Source organism: Tasmannia lanceolata, unplaced genomic scaffold, assembly GCF_043159265.1.
Source record: "Tasmannia lanceolata isolate RefF3 unplaced genomic scaffold, GAP_Taslan_0.1 ptg000023l, whole genome shotgun sequence".
Classification (NCBI taxonomy): Eukaryota; Viridiplantae; Streptophyta; class Magnoliopsida; order Canellales; family Winteraceae; genus Tasmannia; species Tasmannia lanceolata.
This window is the reverse complement of record NW_027518700.1, coordinates 9,251,824-9,272,051: the sequence shown is the minus strand read 5'-3', so window position 1 is coordinate 9,272,051 and position 20,228 is coordinate 9,251,824. Positions and strand designations below refer to the sequence as shown.

General features: G+C 37.1%; 1 protein-coding gene across 1 annotated transcript; it reads right to left on the bottom strand.

Annotated features, from left to right (window-relative positions):
- Positions 1-6,717: 6,717 nt before the first annotated feature.
- LOC143856228 (uncharacterized) lies at positions 6,718-12,166 on the bottom strand. The gene is made up of 4 exons (XM_077366378.1): positions 11,672-12,166; positions 10,959-11,189; positions 7,759-7,885; positions 6,718-7,624 (listed from the first exon to the last, which is right to left on the bottom strand). The coding sequence occupies exons 3-4, from the start codon at positions 7,837-7,839 to the stop codon at positions 6,947-6,949; spliced, it is 759 nt and encodes a 252-aa protein (XP_077222493.1). The 5' UTR covers positions 7,840-7,885; positions 10,959-11,189; positions 11,672-12,166; the 3' UTR covers positions 6,718-6,946.
- Between the last annotated feature and the right edge of the window lie 8,062 nt (positions 12,167-20,228).

The following is a 20,228-nucleotide window of genomic DNA, read 5'->3' as shown; positions in this document are numbered from 1 at the left end:
AAAAAAGAAAAACCGCTTGAGAACGATCTTTGTTCTTTCTGTTCGGATTCCATTCGAAAGTGGTATCTCATTCTCTCGTTGCTCGTTTGTGAACGGCACCGCATCAGGATTTCTTATTATGTTCTAATTCTAGGATTTCATTTAGGGCCTTGCATTAGGTAGTAAATGTTTGCGTCTAAGTTCCGTTTTGTGTAGAGTCTTTTGTCGATTAAAGCTACGCAAAATGGCTCTGTCATTTTGACTTTGGTATTCGATGACTACGTCATCTCTACCAAAGAGGGGCATCTGTAGACACCCCATTTTGCTCTACCTTAATCGATAAAGAAATTAGGGTTTGTTTTCCGTCGGTTTTCCAATGTCTTTCTTTCCCGCATCCGTTTGTTACATTTCTAAATATTTTTGGTCGTTTCCGTCGTGTTTCGCATTTTCCCGCTAAATGTTGAGAAGGATTATTCAGAAAAATCTAAACTAGGGAGAATTTGTACCCGTTTGGTGGGCCCGCATTGAACATTTGTTTAAAATCGAATCAACCGGGGGCCCACATTGTGGGGCCCGCGTTGTGGGGCCTCAGTGGGGCCTCTTGTGAGGCCTCTTATGAAGAGCAATGATGGTAGCTCTCCACTAAGACAACATGATGGGCCCTCCACTAAGAGCAATAATGATGGACTCTCCACTAAGAAACATGATGGGCCCTCCACTAAGAACAATAATGATGGATTCTCCACTAAGAAACATGATGGGCCCTCCACTAAGAACAATAATGATGGATTCTCCACTAAGAAACATGATGGGCCCTCCACTAAGAACAATAATGATGGATTCTCCACTAAGAAACATGATGGGCCCTCCACTAAGAACAATAATGATGGATTCTCCACTAAGAGGGACAACATGATGAGCTCTCCACCAACATATCTCTCTCTCTCTCTTTCTCTCCCTATATATATCTCCCTTCCCATCCATAAGAATGGAGGAGGAAAAAAAAAAGAAATTTATCTTCCATTATCTCTTTCTCTTCCATTATCTCTTCCAACCACTCCCTCCATCATTTTCTCTAAGATATTCTTCTTCCATTAATCTTTTCAAATCACTCCCCAATCCCTCCCTCTAAGAGAAAGCGAAAGACGGCGGATCGGATCGGCGGCGGCAAGATCTTCACCACAGAGAAAGCGAAAGACGGCGGATCGGATCGGCGGCGGCAAGATCTTCACTACAGGTAGGTGCATTGTTCTCGAAATATTTCCGTATTTTTCCGAATTATTCTGATTTTTTCCGCAAATTGTGTTTTAAAAATGGAAAACTCTTCAAAAAACATCTTTTGATGAAGAAAAATTAAATTATATACCAAACAGATTCTAAAATTAATGAAATTTCGTGGGAAAATAATATGTTACTGATTCATTTTACCATGAATTTTTAAAGATTTTTGGAGTTTATTTGGTATATTATTTAATATTTTCTTTGAAACTTATCAGATTTTAGGAGAATTGTTACTAACATCAGATCATCATTAAAATTCATAAAAGTTTTACAGTAGTCTTATCTTCCATATTACTTGTTACTGTAAAAGTTTCGTGTGATTTGAATCTGTTTTAATATGGGATGTAGTGTTAATTTATAATCTGGTCTGGAAATTGTAAAATCCGAAATTGGTAGTAAATAATTTCTAAAATTCATGAAAATCTCACTGCATGCTATTTTGATTCATATAGTATTTCTGTAGAAATTTCATAGAATTTAGAGTTATATTTCTACTAGTTTATGTGTTAATTGTGCAATCTGGACATTTAATGGTTTAATCAAGATTAAATATGAATTTAATGTAAAAATATGCAAAACTCATCCTGTAAGCTACATACATTTTCATCTTGCTGCTTTAGAAATTTAAAATCATTTCGAATTTATTTGCAACAATTTCACTTGTAAAACCGCTCATATGCTTAAAATTGATAAAATCCATGGAAAATTCGAAATTAATTGAAAATCATATAAAAATTCCTAAAGAACTTTAAAATTCTGTCACATGTTCACTCCTTAATCCATTGAAACAGAAATTTTAGGATCTTTAGATTTTCCTGGAAAAATGGCCCGTGCATCCATAATCGTATCCCAATTGCAACTTGATCTTTGACAATTTGAATATTTAAGTTATAGCATGTTGTTGGCTCCGAGGTTAGTGTCCACGGAAATCCTGAGATTCTGCCAGGCAATAAGATGCTATAACCTAAGTATTAAATTGCACAAGGAAAGAGCGCACGATTCCCTCCTTTGGATGCCATTCAAGGCCGAAATTGGTGAACCCTAGAACCATTGGTAATCCTTAAATGTCTAGAAACTGAAAATCTTCGAAATCTGAAACTCATTAACCTCGAGAACTTAAATCGATTTATCTTGTGTCTTTCGGAACCATTGGATTATGGTTTCCAATCTAAGAACCATTAGAGCCCAATTTAGGAACACTGGTGTCGTGCCGTGTCCTAGGTTTTAGGGAGTCCTAGAGTTAGGAGTCCAGCCTCATCACGGACGCTTGCTATGAATAGCAACCGTACCATAGGTCTAGTTACACTAGTCACCCGATCTTTCCCTAGGACAAGCCTAGTAAACTAGGATGTAGGCAAAACCTGCATTAGTCTAAGGGACAACTTGCATTCAGATAAGAATCATATAGCATCTTAGATGAAATCCTAAGATAATAAAATCCTCAACTTGAATTAAATAATTCCTCTTAAAACTGTTGAAACAGTCAAATCCGTCTAAGTCGGTGTCCTAGTTGAGTTAGGCATATGTAGCTTAGCTTAGGTGCACCGAACTACGTCGACTCTGATCCCAGTGAGGCTTGGGTACGTAGGCAGCTTGGATGTCTGACGGCATACCACCCGCGAGTCGGCACCACAACAAATTGTGGTGTTTTGTATATTAATTTTATTGTAAATACTTAATCAAATCAGTTAGGGTTTTCCATGAAATTAGAATTCTAGGAGAACTTTCACTTAGAATGAATCCAGACAAATTAATAAATCAAGATACACATCTAGGATTCACATTGAAATTAGATTCTAGGATGCATGTCACTTAGTTCGCACATTAACATAGAGTTGAATGAGCCATTTAAAATAAATTTAAAAGAGTTAGCTTTTGGAATCGAAGACCGATTATCGGGCAAGAATGGTGCATGTGGTGGATAACTCCCCATACCTTCCATTCTCGTAACCAGGTAGCGAGTCTAGATTTCTGGTTAATTATGGGTCCTAGATCCCACATCTAGGTGGCGACTCTGTCAATCTCTTTCGTGTGGAATTCGGATTGCCTTAGTGATCCCAAGTTCACAGGAAAGACGAATTCAAATCAACAAATAAAATGCACACGCCAATCGCGTGGGAACGAGAGACCAAGAGAGAGCGCGCGGCGGCTCGCGCCCCACGCCCCTCTCGCGGGATCGTGTCCCACACTATGTTAAAGAGTTAATGTCTTTTCTAGATGTTTCTAGTGTGCTAGAAATGAGTGTCTTGTAAGTTTGTCTAAGGGACCGTTTGGATTCGCGGATTTTAGAATCCTTGATTTCTTCAAAATTGTAGATGGGAGACAAGAGAAGAAAGAGACCAGCCATCATTTTCTGATTTCTCATCCTTCTTTATGACAGCAAGAGAGCAGCAGATCGTCCCATGTTTCCAGGTTTTAGAAATCTCAGGATACGGTAGAGATTTCTAAAACCTAGATTTCTTATCTAAAATCCAAGAAACGCTGTCAGGACAGCGGACAACAGCTTGATCATGAACCCTCTTTTACACTGTTTTCAAACTAAAATACGAATTCTAAAATCCGCGTATCCAAACGGCCCCTAAGCTTTGGAAATGTTTAGTAAATGAGCATGTCTAGGAAATGACCAAGCCTTGTAAATGATAAATTTGGAAAATGACAGTCTAGGAAATATTACTAGACTTGGAAATGATGTTTTACATTTTAGAGTGTTAAGAGATATGTGCATACGAAGCCTATATAAAGAGCTGTATGCCTTCATTTGGGGATTTAGTGAAAAACAAAAAGAAATAGAAAATTTTCAAATTTTCAGTTTTCTCTTCCTCCTTCCTTGAGCTGTGCTCTTGCAACCCATCCTACTTTAACAACTATCTTAAAACAAAGTAATTCCATGTTCTACACGAGAGATGTGCAATGAGTTTTCCAAAACATGCTAAAATATTAACTTGGACAAAGATAATTAGCAAGTAATAAATATTTAATACTTCTAGTTTTTAACATAGTCAACATAGTGGGAAGCGAGTGTTAGAAACGATGCAGAAAGCAGGAGCAAAAAGTGTGGGGTCTAAAAAAATGCAGAAAGCAGTTTTAGGGATTACAACTAATTAAGATGACTTCACAATTGATTAAAAATACAAGTTTTAGGGATTTATAGTTTTACAAATGCCAACAAGTAGTATAGAAAGAGATGAGGTTATAGTAGATTAAGAAGGAATGCAAGCCCAATGGTTCAAACTTGGCAGTCATTGATCTTGTTTTGATGATTCCAAACACAAGTTATTCATTATCTATTACTGACTTTTGTGTTTAAGTGATGTGTAGTTGAAGGATTCAATCAAAATATTAAGTCAAGGTGCAATGGAAGTCAAGGAGGAGCTTGGATCAAGAATTGAATCAACTTGAATATCAATGGAGAAAAAGAATAAAAGAAGATCCAAGAAGATGAAGACTTCAAATAAAGAAGATGAGTAAATTGAAGACCAAAGTCAAAGTCAAGTCTTTAGATTATATCCAACACTTAGACTTCATAAGAGGCATCAAGGGGTAGTTAACTAAGACCAAAACAAGTTAAATTTATCATAAAAATCATGTGGACCCAAAGCCAAGTGCCAAAGACAGTATAAAATTGAAAAGTACCAAAATGGCACTTGCTTGGTTGACCATAAGCCATTATCCTATGGATAATGGATTTTCTTTGGGAAGGCTGCCGACCTTGCCATCCCTTTCTGCCTTGGTTAGACATTCGCATCTGACTTTGGCCAGTAGATAATCAGTTTCATCTCCTCCTTCAATTTTCAAATATTTTTCAAAGTATTTTTAACAGAAAGTAATCTCTCTTATCATTCCATAGAGCACAAGAACGTCCAAATCCAATAAAAAACGAGAGAGATATGAAGTTTACAAGATGACCGCACAAGATTGGAAAAATAGTGTTTCAGCGGCCAACCGAGATTTCTTGGCCTACTGGTTCGGCCAGCCACAGATTGGCAGCCTCTCGTGAGCGCTAAGCCTAACTACTAGTGAAAAATCTAGCCGTTAGAGAGCTGTTTGGAGGTGTCCAAAACAGCTAATTTGGACTAGTTTGGCTATAAAAGGGTTCTTTAACCCCTTTAACTTTAGGAACACGCTCTAAAACTATCTCGAAACATTATTTGGGTGAAAATACACCCTTTGTACCCCACTAGGTGAATGTTGTGAGGGATTGTACGTAGGAAATGTATATCTTTCATCTTGTTCTTGAGAGCTTAAATTGTTGTTGTCTTTAAAGAAGACGTTCTTTCTTCTTTCTTTCTTTCATCTATTCTTGTAATCGGCAAGTATTGAGGCACAGAGCTACCTCGGATCTTTGGCAAATGTGGAGGCGTGAAGCCAACTCCGAAATTGCAGCAGTTTGGTCTTCACCAGTGAAGAAGGCCGGGTTTTAGTGAAGCCGTCAAGGGTTCTTGGTGGAGTGGTTTTTGGAGCGAACCACTATAAAAATATCGGGCGCACTTTTTTCTTTCCATCTCTCTATCTTTTCATTTGCACTTTGATTTTTTATCTACATTAGCTATATTGTTAAATTTGCCTTTGGTTTTAATTCCATAATTAATATTTAAAAAAAGAGCAAAATTTCATAAAACCCAATACCCCACACTCTCTTGGGTTGCCTTCGCCTCGGCATATAGGCTAACAAGGAAGGTATTAATATAGTTTAGGGGTTCAACTAGTCAAGATGAATTCGTGGCCAATTAAAATTACAAGTTTTAGGGATTTATAGTTTTACATGTATCATTTATGTAGATTTAGTGTTAAGCTTTTTGACAACAATCCATATAAATTTTATTTGAAACTTAAGATGATTTTTTAGGTTTTAAATATACTCTTCTTTTACACTCATTCGGTGTTATCAAAAGGACAAAATACTCTTTAAGGAAAAAAATCACCCAAATAGAAAGCACCCTCAATTAAGAAGCATGAAAGAAGTGTATTTATACTAAATTCGGTAAGCGAGAAGAATTTATTTTCGAAGCAAGTTTCAAGGGAAATGAGCTTCCCACCCGACTAGGATGCTTCTAGTTACTAGTTTGGGAATTGCTAGCGTCCATCGCAAAAGGCATTTCGCGGCTGGTCTGTCACATTTCAGACCAGCCACCTCATGAATGAAGACAAAATCTGTTGTCTTCATTCATGAGGTGGCTGGTCTGACATGCGACAGACCAGCCATGAAATGCCTTTTGCGATGGACCCTAGCAAATCCCTTTGCATACACTTGTTATAGTCTATACTTTCAGAACATCACCTTTTCAGTTCCAATTGTAGCTTAGCATATTGCAGCTGTCAATGTTTTCAAGATAAATGCATCCAATTCTATTAATTTTGGGCTGATGATCTACCCTATGTAGCTGTCAAGTTGTGCTTCTAACATTCTACCTGATATTTAATGCACATTCAGTTGCAGAGTGCTCACAAGCGTTCATGGGTCATGAAAAATAAACATGTCATTCATGGATTTCAACAATTTACAACAGGATTTTCCTCCATTTCAGATGAACTATGTAACCCCAATGCTTCAAAGTAGGTGCCTGTATGAAGGAAGATTCTCTATAGCATGTACTGCATCTCAGCATCTGATACTTCAAAAAAGATCAATGGCAGGTAAAGGCCGAACATGGAACTGGACAGAAGGAATCTTACAAATGGATTGAGTTCATCTCCTGTTCAAGCATAGAGCTCGGAAAAGCCAATGCGGCCGCTGTAAGGTTTCTCTATTGAAAGTGGCAGAAAGAGTGTCACTGCATTCCTCCTCATGATCTGGTCTAACCAAAGTGGATGGGATCAACCTGGATTTTGACTCAGAGCTGCCTAATTGGAGATCCGAACATGGATGACGGTTCCGTTTCTTCTTCTCTGTCCCATGCCCAATGCCCAATGTTAGTTCAATTTCACTGTCTTCATCAGTGTAGAAATGTGGGTCCTGAGGGCCATCACCCCTCATTTTATCTTTCAAGGTCCTAATGAATGATGCCTGATCTTCGATAGCACTGGCATCGGTGCAAGAGATGTTTTCCATCTGCACTCTGAAAGCATCCCCGGAGTAGCTACTTGGTTCCTGTGAGCTTTGGTCGACCCTTACGTTATATCTTTTATGAATATTGTAATCCATTTCTGTGGTTAAGTGATGAGAGACTCTGAAAGGGGAGTGACTACTTTGTGATCCAGTACCAGTGCTCCAAAACCTGGTTTGGTTATCTGACTCTATGTAATCAGACCCCACGTGAATCGCTCTTGGAAGGTCATTATCGATTGAGGGGAGCTTTAATTCTCTACTTCTCATCTTAGCCATCAAAATCTTTTGTACTTTGTATAGTTGGTGGAGTTCCCGCACCTGCATTGTCCAGTTGGAAATGTATCCTTCAGTTATAAGATCTGATATTGGGCTACTATAACTAGATTTGGTTTTGAATTGCTGATGACTCTGAAATTTACACTTTACAGTAAAGAGTGGGATTTTGATTGCACCTGCTCTTTGAAAATATCCTCGTGCTTCAGCATCATCTTCTTCATGGATTCCTTGTTGTATTGTTCGAACAATTTATCCATGGATTTTTAAAGCTGTTCGAAACTAGTCCTAGTATTTTTCCCATGCCTGGAACAATGAGACTATGTTACTGTATTGCAACACATGTAGCAGGAAATTAATACTCAACATTCTGCAACTTAAACTCATTATTCATTAATGAGGATTGCCAAAGCAACATTCAGAGATCCCCTTCGAATTTTGTACTTAAATATCAAAGCAGCAACTAAAATTATAATGACAGGCAATTTATGAAGCGTTACATGCTCAAAGATACAGTCACCAGGAATACAACCCTATTCACTCCACACGAGATGGTAAGGCTCCATTTCTTTCGATGTAAAAATGGACGTAGAATTTGTTTTATGCTGTAAAAAACTAAAAATGAATATAAAACAAATTTTACATCCATTTTTATGTCGAAAGAAATGGAGCCTAAATGAAAGATCAGTGAGTACTTACAAAAATGACAAATGGAGGAGCTTGCAAGCATTTGCGAATCTGGAACGTGCTAGAAAACATCTCATAACAAAGTATAAATTTTTTACAGCTAAATACTTAGCAGCTCTACGTCCAAGAGCATACCTCTGTTGCAAAAAATCTTCTAGTTATGGTGACCTCTTGCTATGGGAACAATTTCTAGGTGATTTGGAACCTGAAAGACTCTAACCAACTCATGCAAATGGTGTTAGGGTGCATTTTATGATGGGGGAATGGCCAAACCTAGACACAAGTTAAACATCCACAAACCAATATTACTTGAAATTTAACTGAACAACTCACCTAGCATGGAATTGATTGGTTAGGTTTATAATTTGCTTCACTTCACAAGTGCTAAGTCGACTCTGTTGCTTAGTTAATGTAAGCACTTTCTCCACCTTGGTAAGATATACTAACCTTAAAGCTGTCAGCCAAGAGAACAGCAGTGGATATTTTCCTCAAATTCAAGACCAGTCCATGTTCGAAATACAAATATGCAAGATTACAAATGAGGTACTGCTCAACAAATTGAACCAATGGATCTCTAAACCCTTAGTATTCATCCAAAAATGCAACTAAAAAGATTCTGTATGGCTAATAGCACTCGATATACAACTTAAAAGTGCTCAACTGTATTGCAAGGCCTTGTGCACCGTGGTACAAAACAATGTATAATATCCTACAGAACTCTTATCCATATTATTTCTTTGACCAGATGAAAGCTCCAGAAGAAAGCTTTAAATATCTGTACAACATAAAAAACCAAGCCTGCAATATCCAATTTTCTGTTACCTTATCACAAGAAAAAAAAAAACCTACATATTTTTGGTTAAAGGGATAAAAAACTTGGCACTTATTCGAGTCCTGTGACATAGAGTCCATTGGTCCTAGAAAAATTTGTGAATGGTGCATTCCAGCAGAACTAAATAGATGCTGACACCTCAAAGCTCTCCATCAGCTGTATTTTCATTGCCACAATGACTAACATAGACATTACTGAATTGGTCTCTACCCTATAAAATTGAGGCCTTTCCTAGCAGTGATGCCCTCGCGCGAGTAGCATCGAGGTCAGAGGGTTCAAACTTCAAAAGAGAAGAAAAACCTTCCCTTTAAGAAATAGTGGAGTACAATATTCATAATGAAAGAGATGACACCAGTGGACCAAACACAGCATAGTTTGCATGTCAAGAACAATGTAGTGAAGAAACATTCAGAGAGCAGCCATTGTCACATTTATTCATTCGCCAATATAGTGAGGGAAAAAATATCTAGAAGGAATTCTGGAAGGGAACAAAAATGGAACGAAAGGTAAATTATGCTCGACCTCTGATCACAGAAATTCTGATGCTGAATATCCAATTTTTAAAACTATAAAAAATCAATTAATCGCAGGACGAAAACTTGCATTAGCAGAATATGAGTAAAGTGGAGAAAAAAATGTTGTACTTCTTTGCATCAAGTTAATAAGGGATAAAGATCATACGCACTGTGAGGTTGCAAGGCAGTAGTATTTACTTGAGTAAAAATCTTCACGGGGCTATTGAGATTCAAGAGAAGTTCAAGGCAGCATTGAGCAAACTATCTATATTGCAGACGGTATCTCACAACTGAAGAACAGTTAGCCATTGATTCCATATACCGTCATTAGCTCATCACAGTTCTATTCCCCTCTTTATTTTATGACATTCAGAAATCCCTATTGGGTGGCATTAGCAGCACAGAGTCTGTCAAGGATGGCTCTTTCTGGCCAATTACGAGAACTTGAATGGGTTCAGAGGAATTCAAGTTCTATCACATAGCACCATCGATGGGCATTAAAAAGTCTGGCATAAACTTTATAACCCAGCAGATGATTAGTGCAGAGTCCACAACGTAGAAAATCTATGGGCCACAACCATGATGCCCATGATGAAGAAAGTTTTCTTTTAAGGAACCCTATATGCTTGTCAAGACCTTTACAGACTTGCAAAAAACAAAGAAGAAGTTTCAAGACCCCCTACCTTTCATCAAGAAATCATAAAAGAGCTTCACCTTTTTCTTGATGTAACATACATAATAGGGAGGCAGAGAACTATCAGTATGCAAACGAATTAAAAGAAACTGGCGATATTGTGGATATCACCGGTGTAGAAATCCAAAAAGATAAAATCGAGTAAACAGAGGTGAAGTATCTTATATCCATTGCAACATCTGTGAAAGATGGCTCACAAAAAATAAAATAAAAATCTCTACCACTTCAAAATTTTGATGACCAGCATCACAGGTGAGATGTGTATCCTCACTTTACATAGGGACACTTTGAGAAATCCTTTCCTAGAAGAGAATAAACCACAGAGGAAACTATGCATGAATTTAATTTTATTTGAAGAAAATTCTTGCAACCCATAAAATTTCAGAAACATATATTTTATCAGTAACATCAAACAAAGCAATCACCCAAAATCCTTCCCTTTTAGTTCTGTCAGACAGAAACTAAAGTGTACAATCCAATAGAAACACTATACAAGGAATTTTAACAAGAAAAGAAGACCATTATAAAAGAACAAATTGAATTGCAAAAGAAAAAAGAAGAAGAAAGAACTTGATTCAACAACAATAAAAGAGACAATAACAAAACATAAAAAGGAAATTGGATGAAAAAAGAAGAAAAAGATCTTATCACCTGCAAGATATAACCGCGGTACGCACTTTGTTTTCCTTGTTCATGGAGCATCTTTCTCTTCCTCTTCTCTCCTCTCATCCATGTTCCATAGTAATAAATAAAATGTGACTAATATCTACTCATTCCTCCCATTCAACGTCCTCTTGGAGGCCTAATAGACGGAGGAATCTAAGAAAATGGTGATAGATTCGGAGACTCAGATATCAGCAATTTCCTCACAGTCCAGTCACACTTTCCTTGCAGAAACAACAAAGCCACCAAAAATAATGCAACTTTGACAGGCTGTGAAGGAAGAGAGGCAAGAAAAGGTGGAGAAGCCTATGGAAATCAAAAGGGTAGCAAAACAAAACAAAAACAAGAACAAATCTCTCTCTCTCTCTCTCTCTCTCTCTCTCTCTACGTAAGCTCATGTAAGGATGTGAACAAGATATTCCAGACAGCTCTTAAAGGACATAAGATATGAAGATTCGAAGGTGGGCTTTCCTTGAAGCAAATCTCTTTCTTTCTTTTCATTTCTTTTCAAAATTTAAAGATATCCATGACATTATTCCCACTGCACTTCACAGTTCAACTCTAGATTTCGGATAAAAAATTTTAGCTGAGTTTCTAAGTTACATATTCATAAAAAATAGACTTTTTTAAATTATCATGAGAGATTCCAAGTTTCCTTGAAAACCCACATCCAGATTTAGGTGAAAATGCTTGAAACTTACAAAAATGGCACTTTTAAGACACCCATTTGATTAATCTGAGTGCCCTTCAAAACCACCTCCAGATTTCATTGAATTTACTTAGAACTCACTTTTGAACCAAAAAATGAATCAATTTTTTTGGCAAAGCACCCTTTCTGATTGTTATACTAGTCCACAAAATGTAACCAGCTCAAGATTTCAGTAAAAAGGTTAGCCACTATTCTATAATTACTGTTTTAGATATTACCCATGAGATGGTACTTCTATGTGTCCTTCAAAACCCACCACCAGATCTCAATGAAAAATCTCCAATCCAATTAAAAAAAGTCCCAACTTTTTTAACTAAAATTTGCTGTCCTTCAAAACCCAATTCCCAGATTTGAGATTTATGGCCTTCTTTGCTCCAAATCGCATAGATTCTGCTTAAAGAAAAACAAAAATAGAAAAAGAAAAGAAAAGAAAAGAAAAGAAAAGAAAGGAAACTTCCCACATATCACTTTCTTGAGTTTCTTCCAATAGCAAACAGACTGAAACATACCTGTCACTAATTAATTAAAAATCCAAAGCTTTTTCAGTTCTCATCCGGTGAAATCCACACCCCACTCAGATGGGTCAGGGTCCTTTTTAAAAAAAAAATTGATTTTATGTGGGCATGCCTTGTTTTGTCTTATGCGTGCTCAAAATCCCATCATATTGTTTGGGTAACATGGCCTTCTGCTAATGTCAGCAATAGAAAAACGTTTTCCTTTTTCTGATTTTTCTATTAGGGGGTTTTGATCCTTCCTTTTCTCTTGGAAGGAGGGTCATTTCCAAAGCAATTTGTAAGACAGTTACTGTTTTAAAAGTGTTCTTGATCAAGAGAATCTAAGTCCCTTTCATGTCCAATGTTTTCCTTGTTCTTGATTCCTAAATACACCCGTCTAAATTGTTGGATATATGTTCAAACATATAAGCCCATAGATAATGGACCAGGTGCTGGGCCCATATGGGCTGAAGCCCATAACCTCCTCTCTGCTTATCCCTTTAATATTTATATCCTTAAATAGGGGCTGGGGGCAGCTGTCCAAGCATTCCACTTTGATGCTTTGAGAGCAATGCTTCAAGCAACAAAAGAGCTTATCCGAACAATCCACCGACTCTCTGGTCTTCCCCATCGCCTTAACAATCTTGAAGCATAGCTGCCGTGGATATGCTTGTGCTGCTGTCACAAAACCCACTTTGTGGATGTTCTGCCGTGGATGGATTTTCTGCCGTGGATTCCTCTCGCCTATTGAATTTCGGTTGAAGATCTCTACTTTGTTTGTGCGCCTATAATTTAGAGGGTTTTGACGCGATCTTTGTGACAAAGATTCTGAACGATTTTTCTCTGTGTGATATCTGTGTGATACCCAAAAGGGCTTTGCGAGCTCTGTGTGTGATATTCATCGATGGAGGCAAAGCAGCGGCAGAATAAAGGGTGAGAAATTTGGAGAATTATTTCTCACCAACTCATCTGGTCTGAGACAGAAAGCCCCGGTCTTCGCCTTGGCTGATTTTCTGCTGGTTGACCCGTAAACCCCAATAGTTGTTTGGGTTTCGGTTATTACATTGGTGGTAATCTCTTGTGGCGGGTTTCATCTTAGCAATCTCGGATTCGGGTATTCGTTTTGATTCGCGGTTTCTTGGCTTTGGGTTCTCGCGATTCACTAATCAGGTGCACTCTTTCTATTTTTTTTTTTTGTGATTATAAAATGGAAAAGACTGCTATTCCCTTTGAGATGGTCAAGCTTCAATCCTTTGGAGGATCTGAGTTCAGTTCCTGGAAGCGAAAGACTCAGTTCGGTTTGAAATATGTGAATGTTTTCTATACTGTTCTGAGTACCTTTGCTGATACGGGAGAAGATGTTGATGAATCTCAATGGAAAAAGGATGAGGATTTCTGCAAAGACTTCCTATTAAATTGTTTATCAGATCGTCTTGCAGAAACCTACAGCAAATTTGGCACTGCTAAAGAAATCTGGGATCATTTAGATGCTCAATTCAAGAAAGAGGAAGAATTGTCCAAGACTCACCTTGTGGACAAATTCATGGATTTCAAGTTCCAAGAGAACCTGGAAATCACTCCTCAAGTATCTGATTTAGAAATTTTGAGATCTAAATTGGCCAATGAGAATATTCCTTTACCTGATGTTTTTCTGGTAGGTGCAATTATATACAAGTTACCATCTGCATGGCACTCTTTCAAAACAGAAATGTACAGAAAGAAAGTGCAAGTGGGACTGGATGATCTCAAACGGTTCATTCGAATCGAAGATGAGAATAAAGCTAGGAATAACTTGGAAATTGTTAAACAGCAACAGTCAGCTGCTAACACAGTGTTATATCCCAAGAAATTTCCTAAGTCATCCAAGTCAACCAAAAGTGATACCCCTAAGTTGGAGGCCAAAAAGCCTATCTTTAAGAAGAAGAAGGGCAAGTGCCACAACTGTGGGAAGTGGGGTCACTTTGCTGCAGATTGTAGGCAACCTAAAAAGATTAAATCTGACACACCACAGAAGCAAGCTACTATGATGGTAGATAAGACTGAGCCTAAAAGTTTTGTTGCCATGTTGGACAAAGGGAAGGCCAGTACTTCTTCTGAGTGGTGGTTAGATACAGGTGCCACTTGTCATGTTTGCAACTCAAAGAAACTTCTCACTGATATTACCCAAGTAAAGGAGACTGTTACAGTGGCTAGTGGAGCAGATGTAGAGGTCACTCACACTGGTACTGCGAACCTGGCCATTTCTTCAGGTAAAATACTAACTTTAATAGCTGTTAAAGTAGTTCCTACTATTCAAAAGAATTTGATTTCCATTGGTTTGCTTGACAATGCTGGCATGTGTACATCCTTCTTGGGTGGTAGAGTAACTTTAACAGTTAACTCTTATTATTTTGGATGTGCTTTCTTGATAGATGGTATGTATAGATTGAGTTTAGCAAATGAGACTGTTAGTCAAGTGAGTTCACCTTTGATTGCTCCTAAGTTGTTACATAACAGACTGGGACATGTAAACTACAAGAAAATGGTCCAACTTGCTAAAACTTATGGTATACCTTTAGATATGTCAAATGATTTTGAAAAGTGTGAGGTTTGTGCTCAAACTAAGATCACTAGAAAACCTTTTCGTCAGGTTTCTAGGAGCACACAACTTCTTGAATTGATACATTCTGACCTCTGTGACTTTAAAAGTTTTACTACTAGAGGTGGTCGGAAGTATTTGATCACATTTATAGACGATATGTCAAGATATTGTCATATTTATTTGTTAAAATCAAAGGATGAAGCTTTTGCTAAGTTTAAAGTTTTCAAGAATCGAGTTGAATTGCAACTGAACCTGAAAATTAAGAGAGTTAGGAGTGATAGAGGAGGAGAATACACTTCGACAGAGTTCAAGGAATTCTGTGCCTCTCAGGGCATAATACTTGAAACTACGGCTCCTTACTCGCCTCAATCTAATGGTGTAGCTGAGCGTAAGAACAGGACGTTAACAGAAATGTTAAACTCCATGTTATTGACAGCCGGCATGCCTAATTGCTATTGGGGAGAAGCAACTTTGACTGCAAATCACATCCTGAATAAATTGCCACACTCAAACTGTTCCTCCACTCCTTATGAGTTATGGCATGGACATCCTTGTAGATATGATACTCTTAAGACTTGGGGCTGTATTGCTTATGTAAGGATACCAGATCCTAGGAGACCTAAAGTGGGATCTAAAACAAACACTTGTGTTTACCTAGGAGGTGCAGAAGATAGTGCTGCTGATCGATTTTTGGATCTATCAACCAATATGGTTATAGAATCTCGAGATGCAGTTTTCTTTGAGAATAAATTTCTCAGAGATCAGGGTTTGACCATACCAGGCGATATAGAGGTGGTTACAGAATTGCCAGTTGAGTCTGAACCAGTCACTTCTGACACTTGTCCCAAATTGATGTCTGAGTCAGTTCCTGTAAGAGTTTCTACAAGAATTAGAGTACCCAAAAATTTTGGTGAGGACTTTGTGACCTACAATTTGGAGAATGATCCATCATCCTATAAGGAAGCGATGAGATCTAGAGATTCTTTGTTGTGGGCAGAAGCCATTGATGATGAAATGAGCTCTCTGTTACAAAATCTAACTTGGCAGCTAGTCGATTTGCCAAAAGGGGCCACGACTGTGAGCTGTAGATGGATATTGAAGAAGAAACTTAATCCTGACGGATCTATAGCTCGATATAAAGCACGTTTAGTAGCTAAGGGCTATACTCAAGTGAGTGGGATAGACTACTTCGATGTCTACTCACCGGTCTGTCATTTGGCTACGATAAGAATTCTTCTTGCTTTGACATCTATTGAGCATTTTGTTGTGCATCAAATGGATGTAAAGACAGCTTTTCTCAATGGAAAACTGTCGGAGGAAATCTACATGAATCAACCTGAAGGGTTTGTCATGAAAGGTTTTGAGAATAAAGTTTGTAAATTAAACAAATCTTTATATGGTCTTAAACAAGCACCTAAATTGTGGTATCAGAAATTTGACAAAGTAGTAAAGAGCCTTGGGTTTCTGTCAAGTGACTCAGATAAATGCCTTTATTATCGTTTTGTGTCGAATAAGGTCGCAATTATTTGCTTGTATGTAGATGACATGTTGATTCTTGGTTCCGATCTCTCTGTAGTGAGTGCTGTGAAACTAACCTTGGGTAAAGAATTCGACATGAAAGACCTGGGTGTTGTTGACACCATTCTTGGTATGAAAGTAAGGTTTGAGAGGCAAGGAATTTCCCTTAGCCAAGCCCATTATATTGAAAAACTACTTTCTATATGGGGATGCAGTGAATGCAAACCGATTGAGACGCCATTTGATTATACCAAGAAGCTGATCTCTAATGAAGGAGACAGTGTGAATCAGTTAGATTATTCTAGACTGATTGGTAGTCTCATGTATGCTATGAGTTGCACTAGGCCAGACATAGCCTTTACAGTTGGCATGCTGAGTCGTTTTACTAGTAATCCTGGCCATGAGCATTGGGATGCCCTTATAAGACTGATGAGATACCTTAAGGGTACTCAAAATTATGCTCTTTGTTATGGTGGCCATCCTCCTGTTTTGGAAGGATATTCTGATGCATCATGGGGCTCAGAATTAAGAGACAGTAAGTCTACCAGTGGTTATGTATTTACCCTGAGTGGAGCTGCTGTAGCATGGAAGTCGAAGAGACAGACTTGCATTGCCTTGTCGTCTATGGAATCAGAACTTTATGCTCTAGCTTCAGCTGCAGCTGAAGCCGAGTGGATAAAGAATCTGATTATGGACATTCCACTTACTAGATTAAGGATTCATTCCTTAAGTGTCTTCTGTGATAATCAAGCCACAATTACGATTGTAAAGAACTCACTCTTTAATGGTAAGAGGAGACATCTTAGGCTGAAACATGCCATGCTGAATTATCTCATTGAACACGGGATTATCACTTTGATTGATGTGAGATCAAAGGATAATATGGCCGATGCTCTCACAAAAGGATTGAATAAAGATCGAACATTCAAAACTGTAAAGGAAATGGGATTAAAGTCTGTAAAGACAGAAGGAACTTAAGTTAACGCCTTTGTAGAAAAGACTTAACTTACATTATCCATGTTATGGACACTAATCTACATTATCCATGTTCATTTGAATTTTCGAATACTCCTTGTATGGCCCTAGATAAGCACTTGATATGTTTTCTTTATGTTTAAAGTTGTTGTATATCATTCCACACTTGATGATATACCCTCTTTTGAGATAGGTTGTACATTCCACATTTGATCATACAATTTAACTCAAACTTTGTTATCCTGTTTGGGAAGGGTTGGACATTCCACACCTGATGATTCAACTTGACTCAAATATGGATAAGATGACTTAACATTTTATGAAAACATGAAATGGTTATTTGCAAAAGAAACCAGTTTTTTGGTCTTGTTCTTTATTGAAACTTGACAATTATGGTACAATAGTTCTTTGCAAAACAAGCTATTTTGGTCTTGTTCTTTATTGAAACTTGATAATGATGCTTATGGTGAGAGTAATACTGATACTTTTTCAGCCATTCATGTGTGTAATTTATGGTTTTACACAAATGGTTGGATTCATTCTCATGAAATCCATATTGTGGTAATTCACAGGGATTGGCGAAAAAGGAGGAGCGCATCTTGATTTTGACTTTGATGAAGATGACTTACTTGATGAGTAAATCTTCTAAAGTTGTAAAGAATGAGTGTTTTCTTTCAGTATGTATATAGAGTTCACTTATATGTGAAACTTTATTTTGGATCTTGATGAGAATCATACCCCATGAATGAATTCTTCTTAAGAGCAGTGGGGTTCATGTATATATGAAACTTCATTTTGGTTGAGTTTATTGTATATAAAACTCTTGTTTTGTTCATAAAAGAATTTGTGTTTTTTCAGTTGGATTACAGATCTTTTATGATAATGTGATGTTGATAGTTCAATATATTGTTTGAACATCACACTTTCTATCTATGGATCGGGCTATATGTAGAACATAAGGAGGAGATTGTTGGATATATGTTCAAATATATAAGCCCATAGATAATGGACCAGGTGCTGGGCCCATATGGGCTGAAGCCCATAACCTCCTCTCTCCTTATCCCTTTAATATTTATATCCTTAAATAGGGGCTGGGGGCAGCTGTCCAAGCATTCCACTTTGATGCTTTGAGAGCAATGCTTCAAGCAACAAAAGAGCTTATCCGAACAATCCACCGACTCTCTGGTCTTCCCCATCGCCTTAACATAAATCACATCAGATTTCATTGGCAAGCTGTCCTAAATACTAAGGTTTAAAACCTCCACACTTGACTCAGACTCAGATTTCAATGCTGATTCACATGTGCCTCGAGTTTTGGGGGTGCAACCTATTGGTTGTGGTTGTCATTTATGTGTAAATTGTAATCTAATTGCACGCAATATCTAATTAAATTGCAAGTTTACTCACAGATTGCACCCAAAATATAATTAAACTAGATAGGCAAACTAGTCTTAATTTTGGCTTCTTTTTTTCCAAAATTTTGAAACTAGATTGTTTGTTTGGTGGTCTGGCACCTGGGTTAAGCTAGATTGTGAGGTGTCATTTGTGTGTAAATTGTAATCTAATTGCATCCAAAATCTAATTAAATTTCATGTTTATCGACAGATTGCAACTATAAAATCCAATTAAACTACATAGGCAAACTAGCCTTAATTTTTTATTCTTATTTTTCTTAAATTTTGAGACTCAATTGATTAAGATTTTTTTAGTTAATGGGAGAAAAGTTGTTGGGTTGATCCTGAGTCAACTCACTCAGCTGATAATAACCCGAGTAATTCCTCGAAAATCTTTTGGCGGTCGGGCTCCTTAAATAACTTGGTTAAGCTACTGAGTAAAAACCCAGCTCTTGATTGACTGATCAAACCCAAAATGTTGCAGTTTTAGGGCCTTTTATTTTGCAACTGGGGTTGCCACATTTAACCTTAAAATCTTTAATACCAATAAAAATAAAAATAAAAATAAATAAATAGAAAATTAAGGTTGGGCCATCATGCACATTATTTAAAACCTTATTCTATAATTAGATTACTATTGAACTCAATTAGAGGGAAAAGTTGTACTATAATGCTTACAAGACCATAGGTTATTTATAATCTTATAAATGTAAATGTCTCACGTACTATGCATCGATATATAATTTATATATATAAAAAAGAAGTTATTTAAAATTTTATAAAGACAACAATTTATATATATTAAATACCTTACATATCAGCAATAAACATAAGGGGGTGTATATATATATATATATATATATATATATATATATATATATATAGAGAGAGAGAGAGAGAGAGAGAGAGTTAAGTGAAGCTACACATACGTGTAGCTAACTTAGCTACACCGACGGCTTAAATTACAGTGGGCCCACATTGTTTGGGTGATCCAAACAATCAGTTCCATAGGATCATCCCAACCCTATGATTTGTGGAGGCAAAAATGGACGTGTAAAAACCTTCACAAATCTGTCCATTTTTGCCTCCACAGTTTGAAGGGTTGGGATCATCCAATGGAGCCGATTTTTTGGGCACACCATATCTATGTGAGGGCCCATCAAATGAATGGTTTGCATCCCCCAAACAATGTGGGGCCCACTATATTTTAAGCCGTCGGTGTAGCTAAGTTAGCTACACGTATGCGTAGCTACACTTTTCTCATATATATATATATATATATATATATATATATATATATATAAAATTTTGTTTGATATTAAATTCCTTACATAGCAAGCAATAAAATTAAGGGGATGCATATGTCTCTAATATACATAATTGAAAATTTTGGGTGCCCCTCAAGGTTATTTAACACCATATAAATATGAAATTTCCTCTAACTATTAAATACCTTAGTTTATATGTAAATTTCTCTATAGCTATTATATACCTTATAGATGTAGGCTTCTTTCTAGCTATTAATACCTCAGATTTTTAAGCTCCAACTCTATTTTTTCCTAATAAAAATTTACTCATACAACAATC